At 36.8% G+C, this 16,299-nt stretch overlaps 1 protein-coding gene across 23 annotated transcripts in view; it reads right to left on the bottom strand.

Annotated features, from left to right (window-relative positions):
* The window catches only part of PLEKHA5 (pleckstrin homology domain containing A5), a 203,807-nt gene that overhangs the window by 25,009 nt on the left and 162,499 nt on the right, over positions 1–16,299 (bottom strand). For 9 of the 23 annotated variants that reach the window (XM_036459057.2, XM_036459062.2, XM_036459065.2 and 6 more), the window contains 3 exons: positions 6,925–6,987; positions 5,732–5,812; positions 5,447–5,596 (listed from right to left, as the gene is read on the bottom strand). In XM_036459057.2, the coding sequence (XP_036314950.1) occupies positions 5,447–5,596; positions 5,732–5,812; positions 6,925–6,987 (294 nt within the window). Of the gene's footprint in view, positions 1–5,446; positions 5,597–5,731; positions 5,813–6,924; positions 6,988–7,498; positions 7,535–11,813; positions 11,944–16,299 lie in introns of those variants that run through there. The other 14 variants (XM_036459072.2, XM_036459053.2, XM_036459058.2 and 11 more) reach the window with 4 other exon arrangements.

Here is a 16,299-nt window from a genome sequence, read left to right as displayed (position 1 = left end):
TCTTTAAATATGTCTTTACTATTTTTTTCTCTCAAGAAGATAATATATAAGTGCATCAAGGCAATTAAAAGGGTTTTAATGACTTTCAAGTAGGCAATTACCTTAAAACAGTGCTTGAAATAAAAATGTGTACAGTTTCATATCATACAGTTAAGAGAATGGATGAACTCTTGCAATCTACAACCACATGGATGAACGTCACAAAGTTAAAGAGTATATGTGATATGATCATATTTTATTAAGATACAAAAACAGGCAAAGCTAATATATAGTTAACAGTTTAAGTGATGTTTTTGGGAGAAGGCAATAAAATTCAGTGCCTTGATTTGGATAGCAGGCATATCTGTGCATTTACTAGTGTAATTTTTGGAGACTATGTTGACACAGTTAAATATGTGTGCATGTGTGGGGTCGTTTCAGGAATGGCAAAAGAATAGAAAATCCCAACCTAGCCAACAAGTAAGTTTTTTTGGTTAATCCTGATCTGAGGATAATTTTTCCATTGACTTTTAGAGAGTGGAAGAGAGGGAGGCTGGAGAAAGAGAGTAACTGATGTGAAAGAGACACAGTCTGGACTGGGATGGGGCCTGCAACCTGGGCACATGCCCTTGAGCAGGAATTGAACGTGGTTGCGGGCCCAATCGCCAATAAGGGGCAGGCGCGCAGGAGGCAGCTGATCAATGATTCCCTCTCATAACAGATGCTTCTATCTCTCTGAAATCAATAAAAAATATATTTAAAAAAAAAACACTTAAAAAAATTGTAACACCCTCTTCCCCCCACTCCCTTGCTACATATTTGTTGAAGAAAAAGGTTTTTTTTTTTTCTGTAAAGGTTCTCCTACTCTAGGCTTTGCTAACTGAATCCCTGTGATACTGCTTAGTGTGCTCTTCTGTTTCCTATAAATTCGTAGTGAGATATGGAGACTGTTGAGATTCAGACTTGATTTTTTGGTAAAAATACCCCTTAAGTATTGCTGGGTACTTTCCACTGCAGCGCACCAGGGGGCTGTCACACCGGGCTGTCTCTTTCTCGGGGATGTGGCTGAGTAATCAGGAAGTAACCAGGGTATTTAAGACCCGTCTTACAATCCTTCAAAGCAGTCTGTGACACTTCACCTCTGTGTAAGTCCCTCCCTGCTTCCATGCCCCTTTAAGCTTACAATCTTAGACCTGCTTTGTCCACTGTATTCTAAATTCTCCATTTACTCACGGCCCTCCTGTCTCCCAGCCAGTTTAGAACACAAATAGGTTTTAATGGAAGTCTACACATGCTACTTATAATTGCAATCTCCGTATCTCAGTTTTCCACTTTCAACATAGGAATAATAGTACCCACGTCAAGTTCATAACGAACTCGGCAGCTCATAAGTGCTGGAGAAATATTCACGATTATTATTACTGTTTCATATACTGATAGTCTTACAGTGGATCAATACGTAAGCCCTCCAATAGGATGACTGGGGGCCTTTATAACTTGCTTCTGATGTCTGAAATCCCAATTTTAGATTTTTTCATAAGAAAATATAAATTTGATTTCTTTTTTTTCCTTTTTTTATTTAAAGTCTTTATTGTTGAAAGTGTTGTATATGTTTCCCTTTCCCCCATTGACCTCTCCCTACCCACTCTTGCCACCAGCATGGTTTGCAGAATTCTTTTTTTTTAAAAATTGTTTGAAGCATTACACACAGTACAATACAAGTTCCATAAAGTACATGTGACTGTCTTGTGAGGTGGAGCAGGAAGTACAGAAGCCCCAGAATGAAGTGTTTGACTTAGAGATGCTGACTCTGGTCTGACCTTGTTCCCTAATAGTTTCGTCACCTTGGCAAGCCTCTCACTGGGAAACCCTTTGAGAGCATTCTGCGCATTTTCTCAGAATCCTCAGTGGGACAGAAGTCCCGCTGCTCACAGCGGTAACCGACTCAGCAGTGCTTTCCCCTCTCCCTCTCCACACTCAGTGCCTCTGTTCCTGCAACCACCTCCCCCCAAACTTTCTGAACCCAGTTCCTCATCTCAGGGTCTGCTTTCAGAGGAGAATCCAAACCAAGACAGTTTATACACTGAAAAATACCGAGGTATATCAGACTGCTTTAATAATCTTGCTCACTAATAGAGTTTAGATAAAGTAGAGGTGAGAACACCACGTGCCTAAAAACATGTGGCTGTGCTGGGTGGGGCTTATGAAGAGGAGGTACAGCTTTAAGAATTAAAGAAAACATAAAGGGAATGCTGCTTCACATGTTTACCTTGTGCTAATCCTGGTTTTATGTACCTACGTAGCCAACCAGAGAGGAGATGTTCTCTGAAACCCGGGCTTGATCATTGGATGCCTTAATGTTATGCCTCTGATGTTCTATCTTTTATACCTCAGAAGTTAGATTTGAACCAATGCCTTGAATCAATTGTGAGGGAATCAGAGAATGCCCTTTGAGATTCTGCTGGCATAAATGTTAAATGTAATTTAAATCTAATCAACATCCACTGAGTGACCACCCTATGCCCAGTGTGATGCTATGCATCATTTGTAGCCTTCAGCTGCTAATACGCATTAACTTTACATAAAGGCACAAATTAACAGTTTGTATTCTATGCAGAAGTCATGTTTTAGAAGAACACACTGAGGGTTTATAATGATCAATTGAATAATGCCGAAGGCAAGGGGAAAGAAACAACACAGAAAAGTGATTATATGGGATAAAACCAGAAAGCGGGCCAGGACCGGTTTGGCTCAATGGATAGAGCGTCGGCTGGGGGACTGAAGGGTTCCGGGTTTGATTCCAGTCAGGGGCATGTACCTTGGTTGCGGGCGGATCCCCAGTAGGGGGTGTGCAAGAGACAGCTGATCGATGACTCTCATCGATGTTTCTAACTCTCTATCTCTCTCCCTTCCTCTCTGTACAAAATCAATAAAATATATTTAAAAAACAAACAAACAAACAAAAAATCAAAAAGCGGGATACTAAAACATGATTAATTTCTATTAAAACATTTTAAATAAACTTCTATCAGTGCTGGAGTTAACCTTGGGATGGAGCAAATTCTAAGCCTCCTAATGAGATTTAAGTGCCCATCACCAGAATTCCCTAAAACAGATATCAATCATGAAATAGCTTCCAACAAAATTTTGCTTTGCCTCAGGTCATCACAGGAATACTGAAGCTTCCATGAGTTTGGCACTGACATCTTGGCCCCATTTCCCTTTCTAATCTCACATTCCGATCCCTGAATTCTAGTCAGCCGGTTCCACTTCTAGTTTCTCTAGACATGTCTCCCACATACTCATTTCTGCGCTGTGATTTGAGGCATTTTGTCCTGTATGGACCATCTTTCACTTCCCCTTTCTTCCTATCCAAATCCAGCCCATCATTAACTGGTTACCATCTTGTGGACATTTCAGGTGTACTCATTTTCTTTATGACTACACTAGAAGAGAGACACATGGATCAGTTGCCTCCTGCACACTCCCCATTGGGGATGTGCCCACAACCAACGTATGTGCCCTTGACTGGAATTGAACCTGGGACCTTTCAGTCCGCAGACCGACGCTCTATCCACTGAGCCAAACCGGTTTTTGGCTTTTTGTTTTGTTTTTAAATCCTCACCCGAAGGTATTTTTTCCATTGATTTTTAGAGAGAGTGGAAGGGAGGAGAGACAGAGAGAAATACTGATGTGAAGAGCGACTCATTGATTGGTTACCTTCCACATGAGCCTGCAACCAAGGTACGTGTCCTTAAACAGGATCCAACCTGGGACCCTTCAGTCGTGGGCCAACTGAGCCAAACTGCATAGGGCAGTGGTCAGCAAACTCATTAGTCAACAGCCAAATATCAACAGTACAACAATTGAAATTTCTTTTGAGAGCCAAAGTTGTTTTTTTCTTTTCCTTTTTAAAAAAATTGATTATGGTATCACATAATTGTCCTCATCCCCCCAATCTCACCCCAAACCTCTCCCCACGTATGCCCCCACCCAGAGAGCCAAATTTTTAAAACTTAAACTTCTTCTAACGCCACTTCTTCAACGTAGACTCACCCAGGCCATGATATTTTGTGGAAGAGCCACACTCAAGGGGCCAAAGAGCCACATGCGGCTTGAGAGCCGCAGTTTGCCGACCACAGGGCTAGGGCAGAAATAGCTCATGTTTGGAACACTATTTTAGTGTTCAGAATCGAAGCCATGCTGAGATTCTGGAATCCTGCCAGCGTGAAAAGACCTTTCTTAGTTAAGCTGTGGACCTTCTTAAAAGGTAGCTGCTCCCTAAGGAGTCCCTGGGAGCTACAGACAAGGATGTGTTAGCAGCTTTAACAGGTGGCTTTTGCGAGGATTTCTCTTTCAAAGGGCTGCATGGGCAGGTGCTCTCCCCACACCTAGGGATGACTGCACACAGGATCTAAAGCAGCCTGTGCAGACTCATAAAACACTTTAATTTATAAACTGCACATAAGACTTTTAGATTTAGTAATCCCAAGAGACTCTTTATAGAGCGACAAGACTGTGGGTTAAAAGGTTCGGCTAATTATATTTCTTACTGAAACCTATCATCTAAACTGAGATTGCACTGCAGCCATGAAACAGTAATGTTGACAGGCTCTTAGAAGCATTGCACAGGTGCCTTTTACTGAAATGGTTGGTTGAGGGAACCTAATTACCACCTTCTCAAAATTATCCCAACCCCCTTAAAGTTAAAAAAAAAATAAAATTTCCTTACTATAATAAATCTAAACATATTTAAACATTTTTCATTTGTGTAATATACAAACAGAAGTATTTATCTCCTATAAAAACAACTATTTCACAATAAATAAGATGCCTTCTACTAATTAGAGAAATGAAGACCAACCTTCATTTTTTATATCATTAACAAATTAATTTCTAGTTCTAATAAAGAAATTCTAAAGATAGTCCAATCAAACAGAAATAGATAAAGGAGTCGAAACCAGTTTGGCTCAGTGGTTGAGCGTCGGTCTGCGGACTGAAGGGTCCCAGGTTCGATTCCGGTCAGGGGCATGTATGTTGGTTGTGGGCACATCCCCGGTGGGGGGTGTGCAAGAGGCAGCTGGTCGGTGTTCCTCTCTCATCGACATTTCTAGCTCTCTCTCTCTCTCCCTTCCTCTCTGTAAAAAAAATCAATAAGAATATATTAAAAAAAGAAAAAAAAAGAAATAGATAAAGGAAAAACTGCCTAATATTTCAGGGAATCTTTTAAATGTATTTTTATTTTTATTGATTTCAGAGAGGAAGGGATAGAAACATCAATGATGAGAATCACTGACTGGCTGCCTCCTGCACGTCCCCCACTGGGGATCATGCCTGCAATCCCCGGCATATGCCCTTGACCAGAATTGAACCTGGGACCATCTGGTCCACAGGTCGACGTTCTATCCACTGAGCCAAACCAGCTGGAGCAGGGAGTCTTAAGAGGAGAACGGAATCTGCTACTTACGGCAGTGGCTCGCGAAAGCTCTCGACATGTGCTGAGCAGCCCGTTTTGTAAATCATCCCTCTGCAGCACCACCGACTGGATGGCTGCTGGGTTATCGGCATTCATTTCTATCTCTTGGCTGGCGGAGAGCAAAGCTTGCTCAAGCGTGTACTATTGTAATAAAAATAATTACATTTAATGTTCTGCACCATGGAATTAATTCCTTTTTACTTCAGTTATTACAGTGTCCCAATAATAACCATATAAAGTAACACCAATTGCAGATAATAAACATAATTGTCCTACTTTCTCCTTGTGGAGTTGCTGGAGTTTCTCTTCCAGAGCATGTACCACTTTATCTTGTTCACAGAGACGGCTTAACTTGGCCTACGTTGTAAGAGAAGATACCTTTTGTTAGCAATTTCCCCATCCTGTAACTGGAGGTAGGTTAGCTATCACTCCTGTAACTGGAGGTGATTCTAACAAGAAAACACACTCAAAAAAGCTATGGAATACCTAATTGTGTCAATCTTTATTTTTTATTTTTTTGTTAATCCTCATCCAAGGATATCTTCCATTGATTTTTAGAGAGAGTGGAAGGGAAGGGAGAAACATCAGTGTGCGAGAGAGACACATCAATTGGTTGCTGCCTGTTTTTTCCTGTACACACATACACTTTTTTACAGCTTCACTTTGATATATCTGAATTGCCACCATCTCTACTCTCAAGCTTTGAGGTGGTCATTCAATAAAATAAGGGTTACTTGAACACAAGCATTGCAATACCCTGACATTCGATCTGATAATGGAGATGGGTATGTGATGAATGAGTAGGTGGGGAGTGTATGCAGCAGGGAGGAGATGATGGACAGAGGGATGAATCAATCACCCTCATGATACTCAGAATGAAATGAACTTTAAAATTTGTGAGTTGTTTATTTCTGGAATATTTCATTTACTATTTTGGATCTGGGCTGACTGCAGGTCAGTGAAACTGCACAAAGCAAAACCAGGTAAGGGGGAACTACTGTAAACTGAAATGAGAAAAAGGAACAACGCAATGAATAAAGCCAGGGGAAATGAGGGAATAATGGGACATAAATAAGTAAGAATGCATGGCAAGCTATCAATCTGAAATATGATTTTAAAAAAATATGAAATTTAATAAAACAGGAAGGAGTGATAGAATTTGTAGAGTGTATACTTTCTCCAAAACATTTAGACAATTTTACTTTGTCCTCAGTCCTACATAATTTTTAATGAAATAGTCTTGTACTTGCTCTTACGTGATTCTTAATACATTTACTTGACTGCTAACTACGGGGGTGAAGATTTGCAGGAGAATAGACTCAATCTAAGTGCAAAAGAAGAAAATGCTAATTCATTTGATGTCATTTTGGAGGGCAGAAAAGGAAGAGGGATTTTTTGTCATGCTTTATTTACAATGTTTTGGCAGAGAATATGACAGCACTGACAATACACAGCAAAGGAATACTTACATCAATATCTACTTCGTCAGGCCTGTATTTGTATAAGGTGCCTCTGCATTCATCTTGTGACAGCTATAAGGAAAAATGTCATATAGCAACTTTAACACTAATATTCAAAAATATACTTATTTAGGCTATAGTTAATATTTTAGGTTTATATAACAATAATAAAAATGGGGTTTTAATGATTCTTATACTTTCAGAAGTTTAATTCAAACAGAGATCATTACAAAAATAGAAAGATATTTCAGTGATACAATATGCAAGATACATAAAAAATGGTGTTAACTTCAGCTTATCAAACAAAATAATAAGCTGGTCACACAAAATTATACAGCACCTTACATTTTCCATTTGTAAGACACACATTTTAATGAAAGTTGACAAGTACAATTGTGGCAACTATATTGGATCAAATAATTTGAGCCAGGCATATTTCAACGTCAAAACTGTCATTCACAGTATACACATAATCACACAACTGTGTATGTGTACACTCAAATGTCAACACATCTTAGTACAATTTTACCAACAAAGCTTATAACATATTGTATACAGATACATAATATATAAACACACATACACAATATAGACTTATCTTGCTCTTCTGTCTTAAGAACTAAAAGATAATGGAGGAAAGTATGGGTTTAATTGACAAGAGGAAAAAAAAATCATTCAAAACCTTATGAAACTGAAAGCCTATATTATAAACTATGATAGTCAAATTTCATAAAAAAAATATATGTTCACTGACATTTGTTTTACTATATTGTAAATAATAATTATTCAGTGTATTTAAACATGGTTTCTTCAGCTTCTTCCAAATATCTTTTGGTCAAACAAATGCTCATTTCTGGTTGTGCTTACCAAGATTTCAATAGCCACCCCCATCAGTTATAGACAGATCACATCACAGTCTCTGCAGGCAGTATTTCACTCTCTCTCGCTTTAAGAGTTTATATTGACTGCTAGGCAGTAAAAACACACAGTAGAAAAATTTAATTGGGGCTCATTGCATGTTTACTAAATGGCACATTTTTTCTCAAAGTGGGGATGGGAGTAATGTATTCCCAACTACATTCTAGATTAGAAAATTAAATATCATATGTACACATATAAATATATACGAATACATAAATTATAAGTATATATGCCCTTTCTTTAAAAAACTGCTCAACAGTTACATCTTTAGGAGGAGGCATAATTTAAATAGCAGATAATTTTGAATGGATCTGGAAATGTGGGAATCAGGGTAAATGCCAGCATTCCAAACATACAATAATAATCCTGGATTTCCATGTTTCATTTCAAGACACGAGTTTCACGTACCTCATGCAAATGAACCCGTGACTATTTAAGGTATGCACAGTGATTGTAAACCACAAAAATTTCATAGAAATGAACATCACATGAAAAATGAATTTAGTGTCCAAAGTCAATACTTGTGCACTATTTTGAAATAAAGATCACTGAATATGTCCTCAGGAGTGTAGTGTCAATTGTCATTCCAAATTAAAGCTTCTAAACCCAAGAAAGGGATGTATACTCCTATCAATGAGAAATAAGTTTAAAAATGCTTAGATTGATGACAAAAAATATAAGTAATATGAAAAAATAATTTTTTCATTTATTAAGAATTGAAAGATATAAAGCTTTTAGCTACTAACTGTCCAAACATACCTTGCTTATTTAATATTTAAAGTTAAATGCAGAACAGCTTTACTAAACAATAGAGTGTGTAATTTGAACATAACTGGTAGACAGTATCACATTAAGACTGAAATAGGAATTGTATCCTATATGCCAGGGTCAACAGCAAAAAGATTAGTAATTTTAAATGAAAACTTAGTAACCTGTAATAAGTATTTTGGACGTTGGTATGACATTTTTATCTATGGAATATTATTGCATTTTCATTTTCCTAACAGTTAGCATAGTATAAAAAAGAAAAACATGTACTGCATAGTTATAATTTTAGAATGACGTATCCTTATAGATATCTGAATATATTATTTACACAAATTAAATTTTTGTTGTACCTAAAAAGTATAACAGAAAAACTTATTTAAACCTTTTATGAAATAATTCAATAAAGATATTCCTTATTAGATATCATTGTTAAACATTCATTATTTAGAAAAACTTTTAAAATAAGCAAACTTCCACTATCCAGTGCTTTTACCTGTCAGAAGAAGAGTAGAAGAAAACAAGATTATCCTTTAAATAATTAATTTTTAACCAAGACCTATTTGTCATTATTGATAACCACTGAAGCTGTGCTTAAGAAAAGATGGATATAATTTATTCAAAAAACAATTCCCATCTAGAATTAGTTTTTTACTTAGTCCTCAATATGAAAACCCTACTACTAAAAAAATGTAATTTCATTAATATTCAGATTAAATACAATTTGCATAAATTAATGTTTCATGGCAATATTTTTTACCATTTTTCAAAGTCATCTTTAGAAAAAAAAAAAAAAAAAAAAAAAAAAAGTCCGCCAAACGTCCTGGGCTTGCGGTACTTCAGCAACATTAGGAAAACAAGTAAAAGTGGCCAGGTAGGAATTAGGTGAGCCTGAGCACTGCCCCAGCTTCAATTAGAGAAGTGTTCTGTGCCAACCTGACTGAATGTGTAGGATATGTACTGCATCTCACTTAGGAAGCCAGAACTTTTTCATAAGGTATCTAATAATCTTAAAAAAATTAAAAAAAAAAGGGGGGGGGCTTGGCATTAAGCAAAATAAAATTAGTTTTGTCCATTAAAATTCAACTTTCTACAGTATCCCTTGTTATATATGTGACATATATATGTACACACAAACCCCAAAAATAATTTTTGAAGAAATATTTAATAATATTAGACATTACACCCTATGCAGATTCAAAAATGCTCACAGGGCTGTAAGTATTTGCTATTAGTCTGTATCTTTTGTATCTTTTAAAACGATTATTTATCAGGTGATTAATTTCACTGATTAATTATATTATAAAAACCCTGGTTACAACAATGTAATTATGAAAGATGGTAGAACAAATAAGAGGAATTTTTAAAACTTGATGCTTATTTCTTTTGATTCAGTTTTCGGTCCTACTTATTTGATTAATTTTAAGATAATTACTGTCTAGGTAATTTCTTCTTCTAAGAAAATGCCAGCATGAAGATCCTCCTGAATGAAAACTTCAACAGGGTGATTTAGAGTAACAGGTCATACAATATGATATTGTCACTATATTTTCAGCTGAACTCAGGAGCCATTAATACAGTATTGTAATGCAATGTCAGAAAAAGCATAACAGTGTTCAATGTAAAATATGATAAAGGTTTACTTTGGATAATAACATGACAAAGGAAACCTGGAGAGAAAAAAATTAATATCTCCACATGAAAAAAAAACCCCTCTTAGTGTGACTGAATAATTTCAATTTTAGTATATGTGCTGCCGAAGTGAGCACATGACTAAATAATTTCAATCAGCAATGATGTCTGCATCATGAACGCTGATTAGTAATCAATATAAAAAAGAAAAACCAAACCAAACCTAACCAAACAGGAACACCCAGGTTAGCACTTTTATTAACCTAATACAACCAAAATGGCTTTGATCTCAGATCAATTTAGCATCATACAAAACAATAAACAAATAGCTTTGACACAGAAAGGTATCAATCCCAGAACATGTGCTGAGGTTCTCAGGGTGTTACTTTGGAAGGGAGTGTTGTGTAGGTTCACTAATCTGGTGACTTTCAGAATGGAAAGGCTCCATTTTCTGTTGAAAAGTAAAGCTGTTTAACTTTAAATATTTAATACTTTCTCTCTTTATTGCAAATGCAAAACTATGCTCAATCACAAAATATACTTTAAATGTTTTGAAATCTGCTTGGAAGTGAGTCACCCTCCCCCCAGCTGTTTCAATTTCACAGCTGCAAGGCCACGATGCTGTGACAGCAAGGTGACTAAGGCAAACCAGAGTGACCTCAAGGCACTTTAAAAAACAGCAGCAGATGTTTTACACATTTTAGTCAAAACATATATTCATTTTTCATGTTAGTTAATTTTCTTCTTCTCTACGATTTAAGTAACTAACAGGTCATAGGCCACAGTAATTTGAGTGTTGAGGTGGAAGAAGCTGATGTTGCAGAACACACAGCTAAGAACATTGAGACCATGAAATAAAAAATAAATAAACAAAAGTGGATAAGAATGTATAACATGACTTCTTTTGCAGATCTGCAGATTACCAAGGTCCTACATGAAAGCCAGCCAACTACATATATATATATATATATATATATATATATTCCGAGTTAGGGGAAAAGAATGAGGAAAGACAGGACTATCTTGATAACTGCATAAGGATGATAAGAATACAGGGAGAAGATACTCCCAGTATGTTAAGAAATGGCCATCTGTAGGTTTTACCGGACCACAGTAGAGAAAGCTAGATATAAAGGACTTCCATACAAATATCACCTATTCCTAAAACATTGAGGGGAAGAGGGGTGGCCCTTAAAAGGAAAAAAGAAAAAAATTAAAAGTTTTTCCTAAAAATCAGTTATAATGTTTTTACAGTTAATCAATATTAATGGCAATATTAGTAAAAAATTTGCAATTGTACTGCAGACCTCCAAGTACATATCAATCAAATACTCTGCACAAAAACTTCAGGAAAATGGCACACTCAATATTCAACAGCAAAATGTTCAGCGAAGCCATGCTAAGAATACTGCAGCATCTTGAAAAGCATGGATGAATTGCATTTTTCCAAGTAGACAGAAACAAAAAAAATGGAATAAGAAAAACACTAATGTTATGAGTAACTCTGAGGATAAACCAAAACTGTCACTGAGGGATTTTGCAGATGATAAAGCAGTATCATTCACTGTCCAAGACCTTACTTGCTGGTACAGTTGGGGTCTTAGCGCCGAGTTCTCAATCATTGTGTGAACCATGGTGATAATAGGTTCATTTTCTTTCATCTATTTCAAATCAGGAGGAGCATACAGCAAACATCAGTTTACAGCATAGCTAGATTTGAAAGACGACACTGTAAATATAGCCTCTACTTTAATATCTTCCTAATAGTGCAGTTGTTTACATTTCACCTCACAGTTGTATAGATCTCGCTTATATAAACCATTTTGAAATATTTAATATTTTTATAGCATACATTCAAGGTGACACCAAAAAAAGCTTACTAAAGACAATATTGCTGCAACTAGGCTTTGATTCATAAATATAATCAGTATAGTCAATTAATAAACAATCCTAAGTATAGAAAAGGTGATAAAGCATCATGATTCCAAGGATAAACTAGAGGGTGATAACCAATGAACTTAAAAGGAGAAACACAGCCTCATTTGATTAATCAGTAAAAGAGCTTAAAATGATATTCAGTTCTTTATAAGATTAATCAGAAAATTTAGTTCTCTAAAATATTAAAATTTTAATGTCATAAGATATCCTGTCACTTAGACAAGCACACATTTTATTAGAGTTAATTTAGACTGACATTTATATATACTCTATTTAGAATTTTCTCACAGTGTAACACCGTATGCAGGATTATTTCAAGGATGTGCAAACTAAAATGTACTTAGCAAAGATTCAATGTGTCTCCCTAGCTCTGAAAAGGCTGAAGCCGTGCCTTACATTTCCAGCGATGTTGTACTTAATTACTGCCTCTAGAAAAACATTTGTTTGAGCAGGCTCTGGACTCAAGAGTGAAAGCATTCAAAAGACAATCATGGTCTAGCTGGTCTGGCCTGTGGACTAAAGGGTTCAGGGTTTGATTCCAGCCAAGGGCACATGCTCAGCTTTTGGGCTCAATCCTCAGTAAGGGGCGTGCAGGAGGCAGTCAATCAATGATTCTTTCTCATCATTGATGTTTCTATCTCTCCCTCTCTGAAATCAATAAAAATGTATTTTAAAAAAGAGAGAATCATTATAGTGTATATAGAATTAAAGGCCAACAGAGTTTACACCGTTTGTAAGCAGATAAGTCTGTTTATAATTGCAATTTGTGACACTTAAATAGTTTTAATCCTCTATATTATAAAAAATAAGCATTTCTATCATGGTTAACCAACGTTATTTTTACCGATTTAGCTAATCTACAACAAAAGTTTACTAATTTTAAGATTAATAAACACATAAAAGAAGCAAAAAAAAATATCAATCTTAAAAACTGTGTATCTAGACAAGTTTATTTTCAGCCTAGTTTCCAATGTTTTATGTCAATAAAATGTTTTGGTTGTCAAATTAGAAACTTCCTGTGACTGGTTTAAGCTACTTTTTAAAAGTTGTTTTCAAGCCAAATAATTTATTTTTAAATGTACACATCTACATGTTAGTCCAACTAGAACTTCTACATATCGGTGGAACTCAAATCTCCACATCACTTAACCTCAAACTTCTTTTCCCCCTTCCAATATTATCCAACAGCATTCGTAGGTGACATCGCATGCACGCAGGAAACAATGCAGTACAGGTTGTATTTAGTGTTGGAAAGTAACTTATAAATAGAAAACTATAGATATAATATTACCAATAGCTTAAGTCCCTATTCATTTTTGGGATGATGTAATTTGAATTTTCAAAGCAATCTCATCTATACTCCTTATTTTCCAACACCATGCCATGGAGATTAGACAAGAGTCCGTGACTCACGGATTACTGAGGGAGGGGGGTTTGGAGGTGGGAGAAGGGAGAGTGAAGGTCAGGGGAATGAAAGTTTTAGGAGTAATGAAGATCACATACAGATGTAACAGATACTCAGGGTCCCAAACTGAGATTTTTCACTGAGTCTTGGATATCTGGTACTACACACGGGCCACAGTGTCCAATGGCCAGCTCTGGCCCCTGGGCTCGCTCCTTTAAGCGAAACTCCAATATGGCACAATCAATGACTGTGTTCATACTCCAAGACTGAGGAATTTACTTAAAAATGTATTTAAAAAGGTCAGGGGCAATATGGTTTCCATAATGAGGTATGATTTATTTAGTGAAAACTTATTTTGGTTTAATCCTCACTCAAGGATATTTTTCCCTTTATTTTTTTTTTTTTAATTTATTTTTCAAATATATATTTTTATTGATTTCAGAGAGGAAAGGAGGAGAGAGAGATAGAAACATCAATGAGAGAGAATCATTGATCGGCTGCATCCTGCATACCCTCTAACGGAGGTCAAGCCCACAACCTGAGCATGAATCGAACCTGGGACTCTTCAGTCTGTAGGCTGATGCTCTATCCACTGAACCAAACCAGCTAGGGCTTAATTGATTTGTAGAGAGTGGAAGGGAGGGGGAGACACACACACACACACACACACACACACACACACACACACACACATGGATGTGAGAGAGACACATCGATTGGTTGCCTCCTGCACGTGCCCCAACCAGGGATGGGATCGAGACTGCAACCAAGATTTGTGCCCTTGACAGAAATTGAACCTGGGACCTTTCAGGCTGTGTGCCAATATTCTATCCACTGAGCCAAACCAACTAGGTATAAACATGCATATTTACTTTGAGAGGGTAAACATGCATGTATATAAGGGAAGCCATGGTGTGTGATATGGAAATGCCTGTTTAATTTACATGTCAAAAATCATGAAATATTAAGTCACTAAGAAGGAATCAACTGGCTTAGGAACAGAAAAACTAAAAGCAAAAGTAATGCTTAAAATATACCAACTGCAGAGTGTATCAGAGTTGCTTCTAGAATAGACTTTTTCATTGCGAAAAATTTCAAACATACACATCAGATCCTAGAATTTTTGAGTCAGAAGGCCTCTCCTGAAAGCTGACAATTTAGTACAACGAAGGAATGAAAATGTTTGCAGCAATTATTTTGAACTGTGGGAATGTGGATTATTATTTTTTTCTTTTTCTGTAGTTCTTTACATTTCCCAAATTTTCTCTGCTGAGTAGATTCTGCTTTTCTAGTAATAACTGAAAAATGTATCAGAGAGTCAAGAATAAAAATACATAAACATAAAATATGCTATGGAATTATTATCCTCTAGCAAATACCCCTTGGTGGCATAAAGAGGTAAGGAAAAATGTGAGCACCGTGTGTTCATATGTTCAATCCTGGAGGTCTCGATCTACAGAACAGTTCTCCCAGCCTTTGTTTTTTATTTATTTTTTAAAATATATTTTATTGATATTTTACAGAGAGGAAGGGAGAGGGTTAGAGAAGTTAGAAACATCGATGAGAGAGAAACATCGATCAGCTGCTTCCTGCACACCCCCAACCGAGGATGTGCCCGAAACCAATGTACATGCCCCCGACCAGAATTGAACCTGGGACCCTTCAGTCAGCAGACTGACGCTCTATCCACTGAGCCAAACCGGTTTCGGCCCAGCCTTTATTTTGACTTATGAATCTACAGCCACATCTGAAGTGTATTGGAAGAACTGTTAACAAATTAAACAGTAAACTACCCAATGCATTTGCAAATATAATACATGGGACTATCTTATAATACTACATTTTATTCCTTTTTATTACTGGCTACTTCAGAAACCGAAGTTCAAGTGTGTATAGACCAGTGGTTTGTAACCTACACCAGGATCACTGAAGGACCTTAAAAAGAAGACAGTCGTCCTGATTCCCAGATAATTCTAACCTAAGTCTTGAGAATTTTTAATGTAGAGAATGTCATTAAAACATCAAGGTGGCGGGCTAGTCTAAAGATTCCTTTGGGCAAAATTCTGAAGGTGTTCAAGTAAGCCAAATGCAATTTTATAACAGTGGGCATTCCTCAGCTCGTATACTCCTTGGGGGCCCATTTTACCCAAGGTGAAGAGATGGGGTAAGACAACATGCAGAAAGGCAGAAGCAGTGGGACCATCTCAGACTTCCCGTGGGCACCACACCCACCTAGTTCGTGACTCTCAGGAGGACTGGGTAGTGGGCTGTAACAATGGTCTGTCACCACATAAAGGACCTCTCTCCTCGTACCTGACATGCAACAGCTGAATTCAACTCAACACAATAATCAGAATCCCATACGAAGCAAGTTTGGCCCCTATTAGACAATTTCAATGATCTGACTGGAACCTTCACTCTTTGCAGACTTACTGAACTGGAAATAGCAGATCTGCTTTGTCTCCAAATACATACTAGGCATAGGCCAGTGGTTCCTTTCACACAATTATCTCTGAAATACCCCATATTTTAATACTTAGAAACTGTCTTGTTTCTGTAACTTACACTGAAACCGCACATTTTATCTGGTGTTTGCCACATTAACTTCATAATAGTTTTTGAGTTACACTAGTAAAGTCTAACCTAAAAAATAAAATACAGAATGTTCCATGAGCTCTTTGGGATTTCGTCTTCAAGTTCTTGGAAATGGGAATATCTAACAA

Source organism: Pipistrellus kuhlii, unplaced genomic scaffold (assembly GCF_014108245.1).
Source record: "Pipistrellus kuhlii isolate mPipKuh1 unplaced genomic scaffold, mPipKuh1.p scaffold_m20_p_3, whole genome shotgun sequence".
Taxonomy (NCBI): Eukaryota; Metazoa; Chordata; class Mammalia; order Chiroptera; family Vespertilionidae; genus Pipistrellus; species Pipistrellus kuhlii.
This window is presented reverse-complemented; position numbering and strand designations above follow the sequence as displayed.